The 23,657-nt window shown below is 31.4% G+C and overlaps 2 protein-coding genes across 2 annotated transcripts; one reads left to right on the top strand and one right to left on the bottom strand.

The window, feature by feature from the left end:
- Positions 1–649: 649 nt before the first annotated feature.
- On the bottom strand, positions 650–11,989 carry LOC148772692 (nuclear transcription factor Y subunit B-9-like). Its single transcript, XM_088820736.1, has 2 exons — positions 11,920–11,989; positions 650–1,323 (listed from the first exon to the last, which is right to left on the bottom strand). Exons 1-2 carry the CDS (start codon positions 11,987–11,989, stop codon positions 650–652), a joined length of 744 nt encoding a protein of 247 aa, XP_088676862.1.
- A 10,127-nt stretch (positions 11,990–22,116) lies between these two features.
- LOC105963335 (FBD-associated F-box protein At4g10400) lies at positions 22,117–22,707 on the top strand. The gene has a single exon (XM_088820733.1). The coding sequence runs from the start codon at positions 22,117–22,119 to the stop codon at positions 22,705–22,707; it is 591 nt and encodes a 196-aa protein (XP_088676859.1).
- Positions 22,708–23,657: the final 950 nt, after the last annotated feature.

The raw sequence follows: 23,657 nt of genomic DNA, 5'->3' as shown, positions 1-23,657 counted from the left end.
AAAAAACCCAAAAAAATAATAATATTGATGTTGTTGACAGTAATATTATTGTGTTTACAGTTATTTTACTGTCAACGACAGTAATATAATTACGTTGACTTGTCAACAAATCAAACCTCAGTTTCGTAGTAGATGCAAGTCAATCTTTTATAAATTAATAGATACCATACGAGAACTATCAGCATATGGGTAATTGGCACTATGCGTCGTATTGTGATACGATATCATACGATATCGTGCGATGTTTACAATATTTGAGGAAGATAGATAAATATGCCGAGTAATCGTTTCCATAGAAATCGTTGCGTATCGCGATATTGACTACACTGGATAATACGATACTTTGTTCTTATAGTGTTGAGAATGTCACACCATTACCTTAACCACTATTTACGATAAGTTTGGTTTGTTATACCAAAATCCAGTTAATAAAGAGACCAAGTATATGTTATTATAAAAAATCAAAAAAATATCAGTTCGAACCAATCTATAAAAGTCAATATATGCATGTAGCAAAAAATCTTTAACAACCCTTGAAAATGATAATAAAATAAAAATATTTAACAACAATAGAAAAAAGCTTTTAATTGTTTGTGGGTTTTCAGTCCATTTTATCATAAATCATAGTACTCTACTACTTCAAATTAAACTACTGAAACGGGTCAAACTCTTCTCCACCACCAAATTCATTTGTTACCTTAGGCAGCCCACCGAATTCCTCCTCGTCTTCCATAGTAGCAGCAACAGGTGGCGGTAAGGGGACATAATACCCCATTGTTGATGCCGCCAGTGGTGGTGGTGGCGGTGGCCGCACCGTGGCGGCACCTTGCTGTTGCTGGTGGTGAAGGAAGCCAACTCCAACGCCGCCATCTCGCCTAACAAACTGGGATAATTGATTCCTAGAGCCACGCTCGGGGTCCTGCTGCGTGCGGTGGTTGTTGAGGAAAACTGTGAGCGACTCCAAATAGTCGTCGAAACCTAGAGAGGCCATTGCTGCCAGCACGTCCTCCGGTGTGACTGTTCTCCTGTAGTCACGGTGGCACCGCCGGTTTGCCTCGGCGGTGATAAAGCTGATGAACTCGGTGACGCATTCCTGAATAGCTTCCTTGGCATCGTCGGCGATTTTGACATGGGTGGGGAGGACGCGCCGCAAGATTCGGGAGATATTGGCTATCGGCATGTACTCGTCTGCGTCTCTTTTGAAGCCCTGCTGCTGTTGGTTCACTTCTTCAGCAACGGCATTCAGTGGGGGGGCCGCGATGTTGGCGGCATTGGTGGCGGTAGCAGCTACACGGGCGGCACCCCCTTCCCGGATGACTATACCTGAAATGATATATATAAAGAGAATATTAATTGGTTATTAACATATTTTGATGGAAATCTTCTCTCTTTATCTTCTTTTTACACACGAATATATATATATATATATATATATATATATATATATATATATATATATATATATATATATATATATATATATATATATATATATAAATAATTGGCTAAACACTATATATAGTTCAAATGCATATACACAGTTTATATAAACATGCATGCAATAAAAAAAATCAATATTTTTCAAAAATATATAAGTAGAACAAACTAAAAACTCAAACTTGTTCGAAACCATGTATAAATTAAATTGACTAGCCAGTTTTCTGCTTTATGACTAATTTCTATTATCTTCATCACGTACAAAGAACCAAGTATATTGGTGTGAATTTCTTTCCTTTTTGTCCAATAGCTAACAAATTCTGTAAAAAGCACGAGAAATTCACTTTTATCGCACTAATTTCACACTCTAGTATTATGTAACATTTTTTACTCCTATATTTTATGTTTAAGTTTATTTATACAACTTTGTATAAGAAAGTATTGATGATCTCATTAATATGACGTGTATCGATAAATAAAATATGCAAAATATTACTAGAATTGAAATAGAGATGCGTCCTTAAAGAAATTAAGATTACTTTGACTTAAATTTTCCGGTTTCATTAAAACCAATTTCATCCACATAAATAACCCTTTATAATTTAATCCATATGGTCACATTTTGTTTTGTTAAAGAACAATCCTTAACTGTGAATTTTTCTGATTGAATTAAGCAACTGACTACAACGCATTGGATTCAAGTGAAAACATGGAAAATTGGGATTCAATTAGTACATGAACAAAATCAAAGTAATTAATATTAATGCGTGTTCTATGTTTGACCATATTTTTAATCTAAAAAGTACCATAGAAATTAAAATTAAATAAGACGTTGCTCATCAAACTTAAAAGAGATCAGAGTAGAATGATATACGAAAGCGGAAAAATATCGTTTTTTATCTAATTAACACAAGGATATCCATGAAGCATCAAAAATATTTGTGAACATAAATTGCACCAAATTTGCTATTAGAAGATCGACTATCCTAAAACTAAATCTAGCGAATAAGCAATTGTTTTTTACTTCTGCAAATGAGAGATGTGAAAATTTAATTGAAGAAAAAACAAATCTATGCACATTGTTCATATGGATTTAGTCTTGAAAACCGAATTGTAGGAAAAAATTGAGTGCAGTTGTACCAGATGTGCGTGCTCTTCTTGTATATTTATATTCTATGTTTGAGCTTTCTCCTTTCTCCATCTTCGAGTTTTACTTTTGATTCAAACTCTATATTTTTTTCACCTCCTGTCTTTTATTCACACAAACTCAATATCTCTTACGCCTCTTACTCGTATGTGTGATGAGTTCTAATGTGCCACAGGCGTTCAATATATAGACAGGATCCGAGACCTTTGAAATGAGTCAACAAGGGTAGTATTAGGGTGGTTAAAAGGTAAGGGCAAAATAGGCAAAAAATATTAATTGTTTTTTCCAATAGAAAAGTGAACTATTTTACTTTTCTTTGGTGAGTAGAAAATTATGTGGAATTGTTTGTTTAAATAGTAAGTAAATTGTTGTAGAGTACCATAAAATTTACTAGTGAATGTGATTGCGTTTATTTACTTAAGAAGGTAAAATATTTGATGTTTATGAATATTATATTTTATTTATATAAAATAAATATAAAAAATGGCAATTTTTTTTGCAGAAAGTTATTGAAATTCTATCTAGCAAATATTCATGTATATGAATTCTTACACTTCTAATTATTATTTTTACTCATAAACTGGAATTAATTTCGATTCGGATGCTATCATTTACTCGCTACTCAAGTGATATTATAGGAATTATTGAAAAAAATATTACGTGGGGATATACAAGACTTAATTACGACAACTATTTAATCAGTCTTAAAAGCGAATTGTTGAATTGATATATTTGATATGATTTTCAAATCTTATAAATTTGAAATAATTGCATTTATTTACTTGCAAAGTTGAAATAATTATTTTTTGTACTTCTTGAATTCTAAAAGCAAGTAAAATAATATAACATATTGATGTTTTATAATACAGAACATATTATACGAGATAGAGTTAATTATTAATACTATCCGATTATTTTTCAAAATAAAAGATATCAAAGTACAAGATTCTTTTTTTATTCTCTATTTTCTGATCATCATTATTATACACGTGAATTGCTATAAACTAATACCTCTAAGTATTCGAATTGATACAGATAGGTAGGTCCATCCGCCATCTATAGTTGTTGGGCTAAATACCTACACGCAAGTGCACGTATCGCAAACAAGTAGTAAAAGTGGACTCATAAAAGTCGGATGTCGATCCCACAAGGAATACTCAAATTATCTAATCCTAAGTACCGAATTCTAACAATTATGATTTTTATCCAGCCTACGCAAGGTTGTCAAATTTAATCAACTAAATAATTAAACTAATTATTAAAGAAAATAAACACGAAAGAATATCAATAAATATGGATCTACGATTTTATCTCCTCCCTATGCGATAATTCTTCACCCAATTAAACCTCTATCATGCAAGTTACGATTCCTGATTATTAACCCGAGACACTAAATTACTCATAACACGCTGTCGCGTGTATTATGAGTCTATTATTCGTAAGCGGTTCACTATATGTCTATGCAAACCAATTATGAATGAAGCATTAAGGGTAAATTACACATACACCGCTGATGTATGCTAAAATAATTTTAAGGTCTATGTGGTATCGATATAATTAGAATTACACCCTGAAACACTTTTAGAAACTCTGACGGGATAACGCATTGGATATGTTATTCCGATAGAGTTCTAACAAACCATTAGTTTCAGTAAGTGGTGGACAACATAGAGCTAGGGGGTGAGATGGTTCCCCAAATATTTCTTAGGGTAAATTACACACACCCCCCTGAGGTAAGCTTAAATAACTGTAAGGTCCCTGTGGTATCGATAATTACATTCACCCCCCTGAAAGGTAGTTAAAAACTCTAACGGGATAATGCATTGTATACATTATTCCAATAGGGTTCTAATGGACTATTACTTTTAGCTAGTTGTGGAGATAACATAGAGTTATGGGGAGTTATGGGGTGACATGGCTCCCCCAATATTTTTTAAATCACTCATAACTCTTAGTTGTCTTCACCACTTCCTGAAACCAATAGTTCATTAGAACCCTATCGGAATAATGTATCCAATGCATTATCCCGTTAGAGTTTTTAACTACCTTTCAGGGGGGTGAATGTAATTATCGATACCACAGGGATCTTACAGTTATTTAAGCTTACCTCAGGGGTGTGTGTGTAATTTACCCTATTTCTTAAATCTCCCCTAACTCTATGTTGTCTCCACCACTTGCTGAAAATAATAGTCCGCTAAAACTCTATCGGAAAAACGTATCCAATACATCATCCCGTTAGAGTTTCTAACAATATTTTAGGGGGTAATTTTAATTACCGATACAACAAGGACCTTAAAGTTATTTTAACATACCTCAGGGATGTGGGTGTAATTTACCCTAAAATTAAACATAGTAAGTGTACCACGTACGATATTGTGATAAAAGGTTGTGCTACAAGTATAATTAAGAATTGGTTTTGTTTCTTGAAAATGGATCCCATTACGTCAAAATATGGGTGTAATAAAGTTTCATATTTCTATGTTTCTGGAAAGAGATTATTCAAATTGATACAGATAGATAGGTCCATCCGCCATGTATAGTCTTTGAAGCTGAATCCCTTCAGGATTTGCGTGTGAGAAGATTCATTTTGGCTATTGATGATCACAAGATACTCTCTAAGCATGTAAATGAACTTTATCTCGAAAAACTCTACATTAATGAAGAGATGTTTGACAAAATAATCTTAATTTGCCCGCTCATTGAAACTATGCGCCTCGAAACATGTCTAATGTTATCAAGTACTATTTAGGTGAGTAATCCATAATCTCAAGGAATTCTATTTTCAAGAGAATTCTCTAGAGAGACATCATCCTATCATTGAAATTAATCCCTCATCTCTCGAGACTGTCAGCATTTTATGAGGTGATTTGTTTGGTTTCGTGAAGCGGACTTCTCCAAACTTAATTGTTTATTTATGTGCAAAGTGAATTATTTGTTTGAATACTTCCCAATACGTAAATTAGTTTCACAAAGCGGACTTTTGAGAGAAGAATTGTTTTAATATAGCCCATTCCTTAAAACGTTTTGAAGTGTAGTTTCAAACATAAAAAAATGGTTTAGAAAACAGAAGACCAGAGGTAGAAGTTATGCTCAGTTTTCTAGATTCATCCAACCGCGTTCGAGAAAATTGACAGCTATGTGTCTTCTGAATCCAAAAGTTCGTAATCAATGACCTAAAGTTTGCATTTCTAAGTGTTTTACTTGTTTAATTAGTTCATTTTACAATTTTTAATCTTTTTGTTAGATTATAAGGTGGGAAAAATAGACTTTTGGTCCCTTAAGTTTACCTCGGTTTCACATTTGGTCCCCTAGTTGACAAAAAACATACACTATAAGAAAATCAAAATTTAGCAACGGACAAACTCATTGCAAAATGACACAAATCCGTTGCTAATCAAGATTTAGCAAGGAATAATGATTGTAGCTTACTCCATCAACAAAACCCGTGTCGCTATCTATATCTATTGTTTAGCACTAATTTTGCACTCCGATATTTTGTTACTTTTTAATATATATATATATATATATATATATATATATATATATATATATATATATATATATATATATATCCAAAAAATACATTATTATTCCATTATTAAAGGGTAAAATTTCGTTGTCAATACAATTCGCAACGAATTTTTTTTGTTGCCATGTTCGTTACCAAATTCTCGTTACTGAAAGTTCATGGCAACGAAAATCAAAAATCGTTGTGCATACATTATAATAGCCAACAAATCTATTTCGTCACCGAAAATATATCATTGCAAATACGTTTATAATCCTGAACAAACTTGTTCCATTGCCAACTATAATTCTTTGCCAATAGATTTATTATAGATAACAAATTTATTTTGTCTCCAATGTATTTAGTACACGCAACGAATTTATTTCATTGGAAAAGATATGTATGCACAACAAATGTATTTCGCTGCAAAAGATATGTAAATAGACAAAACAATCTACCAATATGGTCCGATTTTGTATTGAAGGCCGACCCGACCCGCATCCGTCGACCCGACCTTTGGACCGCTGACCAAGTTCGGAATCGAAACTACTGGGTCGAACTCAGGCTGGCCCAGTGGACCCTGTTTGATAAATGTCTAATATATAGAGACATGACAATAGAAGAAGTTGAACTTTAGTTGAGTTCAAGTTAGAGACCGGTTGGGCAATAGTACTTTTTGTGTAAATAGACTTAAAATAAATTTATACAAACTAAGCTGATCTCATTTGGTTGTCAAGATAAGATTAGCCAAGATAAGATTAAATAATGTAATGAAACCCATCTATATTATTGGAGCTTCAATGATCCAATAAAAAACATGCCTAAAAGACAAGATAAGCCGTGATAAAATAATATTTGCGGGTCGACCCGACAAGTTACGGGGATACAAAAATCAAACAAAGTCTTATTATTTAGTTAATCATATCTAATATCCCCAACCAAATGAGGCCTAAATAGACAAGCCAAAATGATTAAAATAGTTATATAAATAATGTCAAATAAATTATATACATAAATAATATAGTGCCATAACGAAAACTATATGTATTTTATGTTCAAAAAATAAAAAATTACAATAAAATTCAATTCTAATTATAACATTTGTCATTAATTCTCCCTTATAATAAATGTATATATATTAAATTTCTAAAACATATAAGCAACTTAATTAAATATAAATAGATCACGCATTAATAATAATTATTTTATTTTTTCATATATTGACTGGATTCCAATTTTTCTTATAGTCCCCAAAAAAATTCTCATTCTAACATTTTTTTTTAAAATGCCATCAGATAAAAAAATTAATATTAACGTGTATTCTATGCTCGAATATTTTTTTAAAATACCATGCACATTTAGATTATTTCAGTCGTTGCGCTCGTGAAATCTGAAAAAAAAAATCAGAATAGAATAATATACGAAAGCTACTAAAAATCTATTTTCATCCAATTCACACGAGGAGATCCACGGATCATCAAAAGGATTAGTGAATTAAAGTGCACCAAATTCGCTAATAGAAGATCGATTATGCAAAAACCAAATACAATGAGTTAGCACGCGTTTTTTACTTCAAAAAATAATTTGAAAATGAAAGTAATAAAAAAATTCTATGGGCGTTGTTCATGTAGATTTAGTCGTAAAGAACAAATGCTAGGACAATTTGAGTATAATTTTACCAGATGTGCGTTCTCTTTTTGTGTATTTATGTTCTATGTTTGATCTTCCGAATCTCTCCATCGTTAAGTTTTGTTTTGATTCAAACTTTATGTTATTGTCACCTTCTCTCTTTTGTCAGACAAATGTAACAACTGAATTCAATATCTTTTATGTCTCCTTACATAGACAAGTGACCTGAGACATTTGAAAAGAGTCAACACAAGGGAAATATTAGGGTGGTGAAAGGTAAATAGGTAAGGGCAAAATGAGCAAAAAAAATATTAATTTGTTGTTCCACAATGGAAAAATAACTTATTTTGTTTTTCTTTGGTGAATAGAAAATTTTGTGTAATTGATTGCTTTGAAGAGTATGTAAATTATTGAAAAGTATCCTAAAATTTATTAGTAAATATGATTGAGTTTATTTACTCAAGAAAGTAAAATGTTTGATTTTTATGAATATTAGACTTTATTTAATTAAATTAATATGAAATAACTACAACAATATGTCAAAAACTTTCCAAAAATTTATACAACACCACCTTTCATAACATACTCCCATTAGAAGAGCTGATTAATAGCTTCTACTATTAGAGTAGTAGAGGTCTATAGTTTAAGGGCTCGTTCGGTTACCGCTATAAGGTTCTACTGACTAAATAGTAGGGGCTAATAACATGTTCGGTTGGTAAGATTCACATTTTTTCAAACCCGCTACTAAAATTAAAGCCCGCTATTAAATGCTATTATTTTATTAAATTAGTAGCACCCCCCCTGAGATTAATTTAATAGGGGTGACTAAAAAGGAAAAATACAATTTTATCCTTAAAATTATATTTTATTATTGTAAATTAAGTGGTTTTATAGACAATTCATATATAATAACCGATTTTAACAAATTTAATAGAAAATCTTATCTAAGAAACCGAACAAGCTACTAACTAAATAATTAATTAGTCACTAGGAAGTTAATCCAATCTCATGTAAATCTTAACCTCAAATGATTTTAATTAAAAAAAAAGTAAAAAAAACTAAAACAAAATAAAAAAGTAAATAAACTATTGAGCCGTATGTGTTTACATTAGCCAATATGTCAGGCTATTATTAGTTTATGGCCCAAAAAACAACCGTTAAAGATATCACCATTGGACATATTTGATATGACATAGGTGTGATAGTTTCTAACTTCGATGAATAACACCAAGCATTAATGCAAAAAATTAGAATTTTAAAAACATTTCAATCTTCAAAACTTAGAATAATATTATTGATTCGTTTTCTGCCTAATTATTTCACAAATGAGTTTTGCTGACATCAATGATTATTAAATTTGGATTGCATGAGTTGTCTTAATTAATCTATTTGTATATGTTATATTGAAAAATTATTAACATGTTCTTATCTATTCATTGGAACAATGAGTAATTAGAGCATCCAAGTAAAATTTGATTAAAGTATCATAAAGTAAAGGAAGAATTAGATGGGGTCCCTTATAAATATTATTTATAATTGGACACACATATTTTGTCAAGCCCGAGTGCCCCCCCCCCCCCCCCCTAACGGAATCGCTTAGGAAAACTAACAATAACGGCGACGCGGTGATTTCACTGCCTTAGTGATATTAATAAGCAACAACTTAGTTACACAACTTAGTGATATTAATAACCAACAGATTAGTTAAAATACAGTGAAGAAAAAACTAAAGTAAGAATAAATGCTTTCCACTATATATACACAACTTACAAACAAAACTTAGTTATACAGCTTAGATAGCTTACTTACACAGCTTAGAGAGCTTAGTTACATAAATTACTTACACAGCTTAGTTAAATATGCTGAAGCAAAAAAAAAAAAAATATCTTTGGTCCGTACACCACCACATTACCATCATCAAACAATGGGAGAATTACATTTTTGGTCCCTCATGTTTAAACTCTTTTGGTCCCTGCCGTTACATGTCCGTTAGCAAGTAAAGGAAAAAACTATTTTGTGGTAAAAATTGAAATTTTAATTTTCTTGGGGCTGAAAATTAATTATGAATTTAAAATAGACTACTGATGATTTTTAATAATAATAAAAAGAAAAGGAAACTAACGAAACAAATTATTTTTTATTGTACTTAATATTATTATAATTATACTACTTATAATTAAATTTTTAATAATAAAAAAATTAACTAAACAAATTATTTTTAATCATACTTAATATTTATTTTTATTATACCAAAATTAACTAAATAAATTTCATTATACTTAATATTATTAAAAAAATTAATAATAAGTAGTTTATTTTAACTTTCTAATTACTTTTCAACCCCAAAAAAATTTAAAATTATTTCCGCCCCAAAATTGTGTTTTCTGTTACTTGCTAACGGACATGTAACGGCGGGCATCAAAAGTGTTTAAAATTGAACCTTGGAGGTGAACTTTGTTCACTTTGGAACAAGGGTGACCAAAAGTGGAATTATACCAAACATGAGGGACCATAAATGTAATTCTTCCCCAAAAAATTCTTCATATTTTTTTTCGTATTGGTTTCCATAATTATTAGGTTTCGGCAGAGATGAATGAGTGTAACCAAAACCGTATGTACGTGTGCGTGTATGTGGTTCCATATGTGTGTATGTAGGTGTATGCGCCTGTGTTGGAGAGCATCAACGGTGGCAGCGGGGAGCATGTACACCAGAGTTGATGGGTGGAATAGATCTAACGGAGACAAACGGGATGAAGACGTCTGAAGACGTCTGAAGAATAAAAGACTTTTAGCTAATTGCAATAGAACGGTTGTCCTTATTTTAAAGACTATTAGCGGTCAGGGTGTTTAGCAAATTGCCCTAAAATATATACTCAGACAGTTGACATGTTACCAATGGATAATAAAAGATGATCATGAAATAGAAACCAATAAAGAAAAAAAAAAAAACTTGTAATATCATTTCACTCTCAAGAATGAAGAGGAAGAGGAATTGACTGCCTTAGATGATGATGGATTAATGGTGTAGGCTTTGGGCGCAATTATATCATTTCACAAGCAACGATGAGACACATGATCTACTCCGAGCGGAGTTTCGCCTTTGACTAAAAAGTATAGGGGATTTTCGCTAGTTTTTTTTTTTTTCTTTCACAAGGGCTTTTTGGCACAAGACAGTAAACACAGGGGTAATTGTACACTATGATACGCTCCTTTTATTAAGATGTATATTGAGCTAGAATAAAAATTATTATAAGAGCTCGATATAATACTGTATGTTCGAAATTTACCTGTGAAATAGAGACTTCTACTTTCCTTCAAATTAGATTTAATTCTACTTCTCTCATACCTCAATTTTGTGAAGGATCTCGATTTTATCGACCTTTCCATGAGCGCGATATTAGTAGAATTCTTAAATAAGCTCGATGACAAAAAAGACTAGTCTCTTGAAACATAATCTCTTGGAGCTCCCATTCATTTTTAGTGTTTGAATGTACCAAATTTCTCAAAACAACGTGTCTATTTGCTCAAAGTTTCCAGTTTAACAATTAAAGGAGCTCGGCATTGACTTGGATTTTTCAAAATAGTTCACATTTACTGAATTGGTTTTCTCGAATGAACTTCAAATAGAACTTGAGTTTATGTGCCTATATATATATATATACTCGGATTATTTTAGAGCTCGAATTTATCTATTGAAAGCTCGACTTATCTATTATTAACTTGACATAAATGGGATTTCTCAAATGAGTTCAATAATAGTCAAATTTATCTCTTGGAACACGAATTTATTCTTGCGAGCTAAATTCTCTAATTTAGAGATTTATTGAACTTCATATTTATCTTAATTTCTAAGAAAAAAAATATTTTATGAACACACGCTGGCTCCGACCTATGAAATATGACGAGCTACGGACTATGATGATGGCCATCGGACAACAACATTTGATGGTGTAGTTGGAGCAATAAAGTTGTATTAGTAGATAACATGTAGGTGTCTTTCACTGGAAATAAAATTCGTTAAACGATCCAATATTTACCCTATATTTGATATGTTACCACCTGGAACTTTGCCACTTATTAGATTAACCTCTTACTCGTTTAGTTACCAAAATAAGATTAGTCAAGATAAGATAATTTGCCCTATAAAATAATAGGCCTATTATTTTATAAGATGTTTGTTATTAGATTAAACATAGACCCATAAACTCCAATTTGAGATCCGAGCTCTTCTTGGGCCAGTTCAACCCGCATGACAAACTAGTCCCCATCATTTACTCCCCCTACTTTATAGTGAGCCGAACATATATAGTGGTTCACTCGAGAGTAATCACGAGTTCGAGCTTAACCGTAATGCCATGGTAGGGCCGCCGTTCTTTCATCATTAATTCAGTTAATTATGAGATCGCTTCAAAACCATGTCCTTCTTACATGGACGATGCTTATTCTTAGCTAGAGATTTTCAGCTTTGTCAAGTTTTGTTTATTAAACGTGCTGGTAATTTTCTTGCTCATGAGCTTGCAGTTGTAATGAACTATGAATGTTTGGAGGATTCTTGTCTTCGTCCGAATTTTTTTTGTTTCTTAATATTTTTGTGCTTCGCATTATACCCCTTATAACAAAGTTATGCCATTAATTAGTTAGGGTCAATTATGTAACAACATAAATGAAAATAACATAGCTTAATAATATAGTTAAAATATCAAATGTCTTTTCAGTCGAGAGTTTACTTTCTTGTTATTGTAATTTTTTCTACATATTGAAATTTCCACTGTAATTTAATTTGTATAAAACTACATTTGAAGAGCTTTCCAATGATATATTATAAGCATATATATGTTAAAAAATGTTTTAAAATAAATACTTTTATTTTAAGTTAAGCATTAGATACCTAAAGTAGTTTCAAATTTTAATAGTTCTAATCTATTTTTTAACACGTAAATTCAACAAATATGAAACTGTAATAATGTAAAATCGAACTAATTATTATTTACTAATACAAGTAATAATATTTATATTTATATTATAATTTATTTTGAAAGTCGAAGTTTGTTTTCTTAAATTCTTAAATTTTTAAATAAAATGTATTTCATACGAAACTGATAATAGAGTTTTTCAGTGACATATCATAAACATATAAGTGAACACTATCACGTAAACTAATATTATTAAGAAATAACAAAATATTAAAAATAAATACCGATAACCAATATATAAAACAATATGTGTAGAAATAAGATGAAATAGTTCTGAATGATTAAGATTGATTTTAAAATTCGAGGTTAAATGATGTCTTAAATTTTATTTACTATCGTTATTTATGCATTTTATTAGTATAAGTGATAATATAATTTAACAATAGTCAATTATGTAAAAAAAAACATAAATATATAATAAGGAAATAAATGATAATTTATGTTACTTATGTTTTAGTAAATATAATTTTAATGTCAAGGACTTGTTAGTATAATTTGAAATATGTTAAAAGTTGTTTTTTTTCTTGGTTATCGTAATTATTTTATACACTAAATTTCAACAATGTACATTTCAAGATTTTTTCAATGATCTTAAGTCTTAACATTACAAGCATATATATGTAAAAAAATATTTAAAATAAAACCTCTTGTTTTAAGTTAAGCATCAGATACCTAAAGTAGTTGTGAATGACTAAGATTGATTGTAAATATTGAGGTTAAATAAACTCTTGAATTTTTTTTACTATCGTTATTTATGCATTTTATTAGTATAAGTGCTAACATGATTAAATCATAGTCAATTATGTAAAAAAAACAAGAAACATAAAAATATGAAAAGTAAATAAATGAAAATCTATATAACTTATTTATTGGAATATAATTTTAATGTCAAGGACGTATTAGTATAATTGAAAATATGTTAAAAGTTGTATTTTTTTTTAGTTATCGTAATTATTTTTATACGTTAGAATTTCAATAATGATTTTTCTTTACAACTACATTTCAAGAGTTTTTCAATCATCATAATATCATATGTATATAAATAAGTAATCACATAAAAATGATTTGGTATTTTTAATTGAGGGCTCCACATTTAATGTATTTTTAATCTTTAGATATAATAACTAGCCTTATTATATACTCCATCCGTCCTATATTACATGTCGTTTTGGGTGGTTGTGCATATTAAGAAACTCAATAAACATGCATATATTATACCAAAAATAACATAGTAAATACTAAAATATCCTTGTCATCAATTATTTTTCAATTAACTAATTAAGAGTGATAAAGGACAAATTTGATAAAAATGCAATTAATGCTTTCTTGGAACTCTAAAATGACAAATATTTAGGACAAAAAAAAAATCAGGAAAAACAATAATATATATGGGACATGGGGAGTACTTAATAATTAGTCTTCTTTTTTACTTAAGTAAATTTCATAAATATTAAACTAATATACTGTAACTCAAACATCAATATTAATAAAGGAATTTATGAAAATAAAGAAAAAAGTTATGTAATAGATGTGAATGATCAAAAATATTTTAAATTTTGAGGTCGAAGAAAGAAAGTAAATATAAAGGTGTATACGTATAATTAGACCGAAATGGAGGATGTATAATTTTTTGAAGGATAAAATACACTTTGCACCCATATACTACTTAATAGGTCGCATTCATCCCCCTATAGTATTGGAAACATCATTCACCCTCCTACTGTTATATAATATGTCAGTCAAAAATGAGGTGGCGGACCATATTTGTGCTACTTTTTTGGACATTTTTACCCTTTTACAATACTTATATATATATATATATATATATATATATATATATATATATATATATATATATATATATATATATATATACTATTTCATACAAAAAATAAATGAATTAAAAAAAATATATAAAACTATAGAAACAATTTTGAAAATCTTAGTTGCAAATTTCTATGTTAATAATTATAAATTCATTTATATATGTTATATTTATTTCAAATAAATAATAGAAATTGCTAAATAATGAAATATGCTCTAATAATTTATAAAATAACAATATAATAAAATATATATTTAATTATAGAAATTCAGAAAAATATATAATGTGTAAATTCTAAAAAAAACTATATAAAATTCTAAAATTTCAAATGTCTATGTGATATAGAAAAATACTGTTTTTTTATGAATATAAATATTTATATTAATATTAGAATTTCACATTATCAAATTATCTTTTTCCCTTTTTTTAATTTCTTCTCTTCATCATCTTCCAAAATAAAAAATAATCTCAATTCCCAGCACAACCAGCAATTAGCGCCCCAACCCGAAGAACAATCCCAAGAATGAAGAACCCATCATCAGATTTTTGTTAATTTCTTTTATGTTCAACATTTTCTCTACAATTTTCATCACTTTAACCTTGATCAAGAACCCATCATCTAATTTTTGTGTTTTCATCCCTGCGGAAGAACTCACCTTGGTGTCAGCCGTCGCCCGTCGGGAGTCTGCGGCGGCGGCGGCGGCAGAGGTGGTGACGCGTCATTTTCTGCCGTACGCACGGCGGTGATGGTGTATTCATTTAATAGGAGGAGATCGACAGTAGGGGTGGTGACATCATCATCGTGTAGGATTTCAAGATTTTGATGGTGGGTGGTGGGGTGGTGGGGTGGTGGCGGTTGTGGGGGAAAATTAAAGTCATTTGTGTTAATCTTCCTTTAATGCATAATTTCTCCAACCAATTTTTCGGTCAAAATGAGGAATCCATTTTGTAGTGATATTTTTTGCACTGTGAAAGAGAGAGACTGAAGATTTTTTCGCAGAGAGAAGAGAGAGTGATGAGAGAGATATTTTAGAAGATGCAAGAAAGGGTAGAAGAGTAATTGCACAACATAATTTAACACCGTTAAATTTCTGACCATTGACTGTTAAAAATAGGGGGGTCTTTGATGTTTTCAATACTATAGGGGGGTAAATGCGACCTATTCCATAGTACGGGGGTGCAAAGTGTATTTTACCCTTTTTAAATTAGAGGCAGTCTAGTTGTAATTACACCAAATATATGTGCCCGGATGTAGTGAATTTAAACTTTCTTTAGTGAAATCGTGAGTAAATTTGACCAGAGTGATCATACCATACGAGTAACACGAAAAAAGACTTAATTGTTTCAAACAAAAATTATGCAGAGAAATTCAAGATAATGAAAATGATCGTATTATCACAACAAAATCAGAGAAATTTTAATGTGAGCATTTTCCATGCATGAATGAATATATAAAAATTTAATTTTGGTTGTTTCTTGTGGTTTTATATTCTTATTGATTTTCAATTTTAGAATATATTTATTTCATCATACATTTTTGAAAAATAAGTAGAACATGAAGTTTTGTACTTATGAAAATATATTTTTTGTAAAATATAGTATGCATTTTTTATTAGTTAATCATAAGTTATATATTAAGTAAAATCATGCGTAATCACGTGCAATGCACGTGGTACTTGCTAGTAATATTATAGGTACGAATTTTACAAAATTAAAAAAGTGGCTTAATTACACCTTACACCTTGAAATATTCTATTATGGCACTTTGCACCCTCAAACATAATTAATAGAGTTTTGCACCATCGAACCATAATAAATCATTCACATTGCACCCTGAATTGACACTTTACACCTTGAAATACTCTTTTTTTAAGAAACTTATTCTTAAATATAGAATTCGTGTTTGGATATTCTTGAGAGGTTAGTACTAATGAATTGGTTCAAAAGCAAAATATGAAATATATATATATATATATATATATATATATATATATATATATATATATATATATATATATATATATATATATAAACGACGGTTATCAAAAAGTCGCGAAAATGAATAAATTTTGTGGTGATTGTATTATTTAATCTTATCTTTGTAACCAAACGAGCCCTTAAAAGTACCGAAAAGGAAAAAGAAGAATATAAAAGGCATGTTCCTAACCTCAAGATTGTTTGCTCGTGATTTTATAAGAAACCAAATCTCAAGGATTGAAGGGGTATTATTATAAACTAGGGTTTTCACTTTTCCGTGTTAGAAAAATTCACTAGTAATTGTTTGAGGCATGAAAAAAGCCAAGGGGAAAGACTGTAATTACATGTCGATGGACAGAATATCGGATTTGCCAAAGGACATTTTGCATAGAATTTTGTATTTTCTCTCTCAAGAAGATGCTGTCCGAACATCTGTCTTGTCCAAATCATGGCGCTACGTTTGGTGCGCTCGTCCCAATCTTGATTTTTCCGACATCAACTTCAAAGGTAACAGACAAGGTTTTCTATCAACTGTGGACAACACTTTACAGCAATACTACGATCAAGGTTTGTCCTTAGAGAAATTTCACCTTTATGCATCGCTGCTAGGCAAAGATTATTCGGATCACGAATCGGTTTTGCTTCTCGAGAAATGGGTCCCATTACTCACAGGTATGGGCGTAAAGGCCTTTTCTCTCTCTATTATTTCAGATCGTACTCCAGGAATTACCGATCTGTCGTCAGTAGTCTTTAAAGCCGATTCGCTCGAGTATTTGCATCTGAATAGGTGCAATTTGGGCCAGAATATTCCCGAGAATATACCATTTGTGCGTCTACAAGTACTTCGTCTCCAAAATGTCTTGATGGAGGAAGAGATTTTTGAAAAGATAGTCTCGAGCTGCCCTTTGCTTACTACTATGTGGTTTAGAGAGTGTAAGGGTTTGAAAAATATAAAGTTGGAGAAGAAGCTTCTCAAATATCTCAAGAAATTCAGTTTTATTAATCGCAACACTCCAAGAATAGACGAATGCAGCGTTGAAATCGATTTCCCAAATCTCGAGAAAATGGAGATTATAGGCAGTAAGATTAGGTTTCACATCCATAAGTTCGATAATCTAAAGACTTTGTGTCTAGACATGGTGGAAATATTCTCTAGCAATTCAATCGAACAATCTGAGCTATGTATCGATGCCCCAAACATGGAGTATTTTTACTATTCAGGATGTTTTATGCCATCCGTCGCTTTCGCACCAACTTCCGTGGAGTCAATTCTGAAACTGTATATTCGGGATTACACAGGTGGTGCTCGGTCATGGTTCCTCGGACTAAGTAAATTGCTCCAGGCTTTACGTAATTCCGTAGTTTTACTGAGTGTTTTCCATCTCGCCATTGGCAATATGCACGTTGAACAAGATATTCTAGAGCAAGGCATTATTAATGGAGGTGGTAATAATAAGCCAATTGTGATAGAGTTTTTGCGATTGAGTTTTGGTCACGTACTTTCACTTATGTCTTTTTTGAATGGTTTGTTTCGTATCTGTCGCCCGAGAATCATATTTCCATGCTGGTTCCCTCGAGGAATTGAGAACAAAGAAAGGGAAAACGAGGAACTCAGTGAGTTTTGGTGCACTATTCAAATGATGAGAGAGAGTGGAAGCCCAAATCAAATCTGGCAAGATTTGGAGGACTTAAGTATTGACAGTTTTGATACGAAACGAAAAAAGTGGCAGCCTTTAAAGGGGGTGAAGAAGTGGTCAGAATCTGCACTGTTGCCTGACTTTGACCGTATCCGCTTTCGATTGAAATGGAGGGAAGCTTCACAAGTTAGAATTATAGACAGTTAATCGTTTTCACAATTTAGAAATGGGGTTGAATTTCTTGTTTACAAGAATTCACTTTAACTGTTTGCATGTTGTTACTTATTTATGTCATGCTTTACAGACTCTCGTTAGACTTGTGTGTCTGACTTTATTTTTAATAGTAAAACTTATTATTGGTTGATAATTTATTCTGGAATCTTCAAGATTTTGTTTCACAACTTACGAAACCGTATATATATACTAGGGGATGAGCACCGCGCAAGGCGCGGCGTTGTTGCCCAACCCTTATTTTGTTGTAATTGAGCGAAATCAAAAGGCGAAAAACGAATAAAAGTGACGAAACATTCCAATTAGAAACATCTGAAGCAAAACGTCACCATTTTGGCATTAAATATGCGAAAAATAAACGGATAATCATTATTGCAAAACCTGTACAAGGAAAACAAACAAATACTACAAGAAAATACACTATAGACCACCATAACTGTTGCAATTGTAAAAACCTTTTGGATAACTTCCCCCCGCTATAGAAGCTACTGTAATGCTCAAAGCTCCCCTATAGCTCGTTCCTGCAAATCAAACAGAGAACATATTACTCATAAACATGGCTATAGTTGCCATGTAATGGTTGCTGACATGATATTTTTAGTATTAAGCCAAGTTCAATGTTAAAAAATATATTGAAAAAATGTTAAAAAATATATTGAAAAATGGCTCAAACAAACTCTTATTTTAATTATTTATAGGCTTTAGCGGGGGTTTTGGTCATAGTTTGGAAAAAATGTAACAACAGGGGTGTTTTTGTATTTATATGTAGTACATGGGGGGTATATGATACAAAGTCCATAGTACAGGGGTGTTTTGTTATATGTAGTACATGGGGTATATGATACAAAGTCCATAGTACAGGGCTGTTTTTGTATTTAACCCTGTATCCAAACGACCAATTATATATCTGACAACGTCAGTTGCCAATCATTTTGTCAATCATTCCGATCCATAATCATCGCGCCGGTAATGATTTCCAATATTTAGCAAAATCAGGCGGTCGGATCATATGTAGTTAATTGGCCGATAATCACCCAACCCATGCCCGACCTTAGTTAGTTATAATTGTCCAACAATTTTTTATTCCTTTTCAATTTTCATTCTTTCCTTTTGGATTTGTTTTTCTCTTTATTAAAGGCAATGCATGGTTACAGTTACTAGTTATTACAAAACGAAGAAAAATCATAATTTTTTGAGGGGCAAATGGCAAAGAGGGATATGGCAATGGACTTAAATGCACATTGCTTACACAAAAAACAGTCTTTCAATTAAATTTATCCCGTGTCTTTAGTCTAAAATACCCTCCATAATATATTTTTTATTAATTCCATCCATTACACTCTAACTTCCTCAATATTACACATTAACCCCGAATTTAAACAAATATATCACATTAACCACCATTTTAATATTTTTTTGAAATAATAATTTTTTTCAGAAAATAAATTTTTTTATGATTCTTTTTTTCCGGACAGATTACGGCGTTGACAGGGCGGTTCTCCTGCGTTTACTTTTTCTTAATTTTGTCTTTTTTTTTCTAAAAAAAATTATGTTAATTAATATTACTGTCTTGGCTGCTACTGTCTCAGAAAGTAATATTACTGTTTGGGACAGTAATATTATGAATATTACTTTCCCGAACAGTAATATTACTGTCCCAAAGAGTAATATTATTGCATGAGACAGTAATACCTACGGTCGGAGACAGTAATGTTACGGTCAAAGACAGCAAAATTGCAGGCCAAGATGATAAAATTAATTAATACAGTAAAATTATTGTCTCCGACAGTAACATTACTGTTTGAGACAGTTAAATTACTGTTTCAGACAATTAAATTACTGTTGGAGACGGTAACTTAGCCAGCCAAGACAGTAATATTAAATAAAATATTTTTTTTAAGAAAAAAACAAAATTTCAAAAAAAAAAAAGTCAATTAAGAGTTAAATTACTGTTGGAGACGGTAATTTAGCAGCCAAGATAGTAATATTAATTAAAGTAATTGTTTTAAGAAGAAAAAAAAAGTCAATTAACAGTTAAATTACTGTCTCCGACAGTTAAGTTACTGTTGGAGACAGTAATTTAGCAGCCAAAACACTAATATTAATTAAAATATTTAAAAAAAAAAAAAAAAAAAAGTCAACGCCGGAAACCCGGCGGTCTACTGCGGATGACCTACCAGGAAAAAAAAAAGTTTTCAAAAAAAAAAAAATCAACGCCGTAGAACGGCGGTCTCTAGTGGTGGCGGGCCAAAATTAAGGTCGAAATTGGTTAATTAGTGAAATTATGCTAAATTGTGGTGTAAATCATGAAATTGGAGTTGAATTGTGTTTCAAAGATTTGGGAGTAATTTTAGAATATATAAAAGGGTTTTCCTTATTTGCAAATAAGTTTGAATGAGCTGGAAATATTTGAAAAACAAAAGAGTTGGATGTCCATTTTTTAATTAAGTGTCTTTGTCACGAGCTTCTTTGACATTAACCATTTTTGGTAATACAATAAAATATATATAGAATATATATTCACTCTTGGAACCGCACCCCTCAATATTTTCATTAATAGGGAAAGACCCAACCCATAATTCACTCTTTGAAATTTTGTTTTTTTTTTTTAAATATTTTAGTTAATATTACTGTCTCAGAGAGTAATATTATGAATATTATTTTCCCGAAAAGTAATATTATTAATATTAATGTCCCAAACAGTAATATTATTGCATGAGACAGTAATATTAAGGTCGGAGACAGTAATATTACAGTCGAAGACCGCAAAAATGCAGGACAAGACGATAAAATTAATTAATACGGTAATATTACTGACTCAGACAGTTAAATTACTGTTGGAGACAGTAATTTAGTAGCTAAGACAATAATATTAATTAAAATTATTTTTTTTAAGAAAAAACAAATTTCAAAAAAAAAATCAACTAATAGTTAAATTACTGTCTCCAACAGTTCAATAACTGATGGAGACAATAATTTAGCAGCCAATACAGTAATATTAATTAAAATATTTTTTTAAGAACAAAAAAAATCAATTAACAGTTAAATTACTGTCTCCGACAGTTAAATAACTGCTGAAGATAATAATTTAGCAGCCAAGACAATAATATTAATTTAAAAAAAAGCAATTAACAGTTAAATTACTGTCTCCGACAGTTAAATTCAGCGCCGGAGACCGGTGGTCTTACCGGTCTCCGACGGTCAACGGCGGCTGACCGGCGGTCCCAGTGGTGGCGGGTCAAAATTAAAATTATGGTCAAAATTAGTTAATTGATGAAATTGGGTTAAATTGGGGTGTAAATCATGAAACTAGAGTTAAATTGGGTTTCAATGAATTTGGGGTAATTTTGGTATATATAAAAGGATTTTCCTTATTTGTTAATAAGTTTGAATGGGCTGGAAATATTTGCAAGACAAAAAAGTTGGATGTCCATTTTTAAAATAAGTGCCACATTGTCATGGGCCTATTTGCATATATATATATATATATATATATATATATATATATATATATATATATATATATATATATATATTATATTTCAATGAGAGGTCTGCACGCAAAGAAAGAATACAATAGGTACGTAATTAGAGCTGTAGCCATATTGTAATTCCTATATTCCACTTCATATAATTAGAGTCTTCGTCTTATATTCATGTAAACCCTAGGGTTCTCTGTGACAAATTAATTAGGGTTCTTTGTGACAAATTAATTAACCAGAGGCTGAAAAATACGTGGAGCAGGTTGTAACATGAAAAGGCCAAAAGGAGAAGACGGATTCAATTCCATGTGCAGGATATCCATGTTGCCAGAACACATCATGCAGAGAATACTTTATTTCCTCTCCCAAAAAGAAGCTGTTAGAACCTCCGTATTGTCGAAATCATGGCGCAGTATTTGGTGCACTCGCCCTAATCTCGATTTTTCGATCCAGGCCTTCGAAGGAAACAAACAAGACTTTATAACCACCGTGGACAACACTTTACAGCGATACTTGGATCAAAGGCTGTGCATAGAGGAATTCAGCCTTCGTGTATCTATAGGCGGTGACGACGACGAAGAATCGATGCCCACTCTTGAGCAATGGATCACATTAGTAACAAATATGGGTTTGAAAGAGCTTCGTCTTCGGAATAGTATGGAAGACTATAAAAATAATCATCTGCCGTCTGTAGTCTTTGACGCCGAATCGCTCAAATATTTGCACTTGGATCGATTCATAGTGGACCAAATCACTATTCGAAGGATACTACTCTTGAAGAATCTAAAATCACTTGATCTTCAACGAGTCTCGATTAATGATGATATTTTCAAGAAGATAATATTGGATCTTGTCCTTTGATTGAAACTTTGGCTGTCAGAAACTGTCGAGCGTTAACAACAATTGATGCGACGAGTCTACAAAACCTAAAGAAGTTCACTTTTGTGAATGATAATGTCCCCTTTGTGGATGATTGTAGAATCAAAATCCATACCCATTCTATTGAAGTAATCAATTGTAATGGTGGATGTATTCCGTTCCTCAGAGGTGCGGACTTTCGTAATCTCACCCGTTTATCTATGACGGGTGTCGTTTCGCGGTTTGACCACTTGTCGACGTGTAAATTCCCGATCCTCGAGATCTTAATTATTTTTGATTGTTGTGGATTTGAAGAAATCAAGCTATTTATTGATGCCCCGAAGATAAACAATTTTGACTATTTTGGAGACTTTATACCGTCCATCTCTTTTGCAACAACTTCTTCGAGTGAGTGGCATTCAACTATACACCTGCATTCTATCAATGTTTTTTCTTCTTTGTGGTTCGTCAATCTAAACGAACTGCTCAAGTCGTTAAGCCAATCCATAATTTCTCTCAACATTGATCAGTGTTATCGCATTCGAGAAAACATTATGGTACAAGACAAGAATATTAAACCAGTTGTGGTGGATAGTTTGGGTTTGCGTTTTGATTTATCTACGATTTCATCTCTTATGAATGCTTTGTTTTGTGTTTGTCGTCCGAGATTTATCGATGACTCTTTCTTCTGTGGAAGCGGATGGAAGATGGATCACATCAATTGTCTGTGGAATATTCTTTTAATGCGGAGAGAATTTAGAAGGAAAAATCAGTTATCACAGTTGTGGTTTCGAGATTTGGAGGAATTGCGATTGGAGATTCATGACAAGAATAAAGACGAATGGCGTCCGATAACTCTGTCACAATGGCCACACTGTCGTCGACAAGGGGAAGACATTATTACTCGTATCGTATTGAAATGGAGACAAACTTTGTGAATCTTTGATCCTAGT

The sequence above is a fragment of the Erythranthe guttata genome, chromosome 1 (genome assembly GCF_056151865.1).
Source record: "Erythranthe guttata isolate IM_541 chromosome 1, IM_541, whole genome shotgun sequence".
Lineage (NCBI taxonomy): Eukaryota > Viridiplantae > Streptophyta > Magnoliopsida > Lamiales > Phrymaceae > Erythranthe > Erythranthe guttata.
Note: the sequence above shows the minus strand (reverse complement) of the source record. Positions and strands in the feature narration are given on the sequence as shown.

Coding starts and splice junctions, on each gene's coding strand:
- LOC105963335 (XM_088820733.1), top strand. CDS start 22,117: ATGAAAAGGCCAAAAGGAGAAGACGGATTCAATTCCATGTGCAGGATA.
- LOC148772692 (XM_088820736.1), bottom strand. CDS start 11,989: ATGGGGACTAGTTTGTCATGCGGGTTGAACTGGCCCAAGAAGAGCTCG. Junction 1,324..11,919: donor TCTCAAATTGGAGTTTATGG/GTCTATGTTTAA, acceptor ATATCATTTCAG/GTATAGTCATCCGGGAAGGG.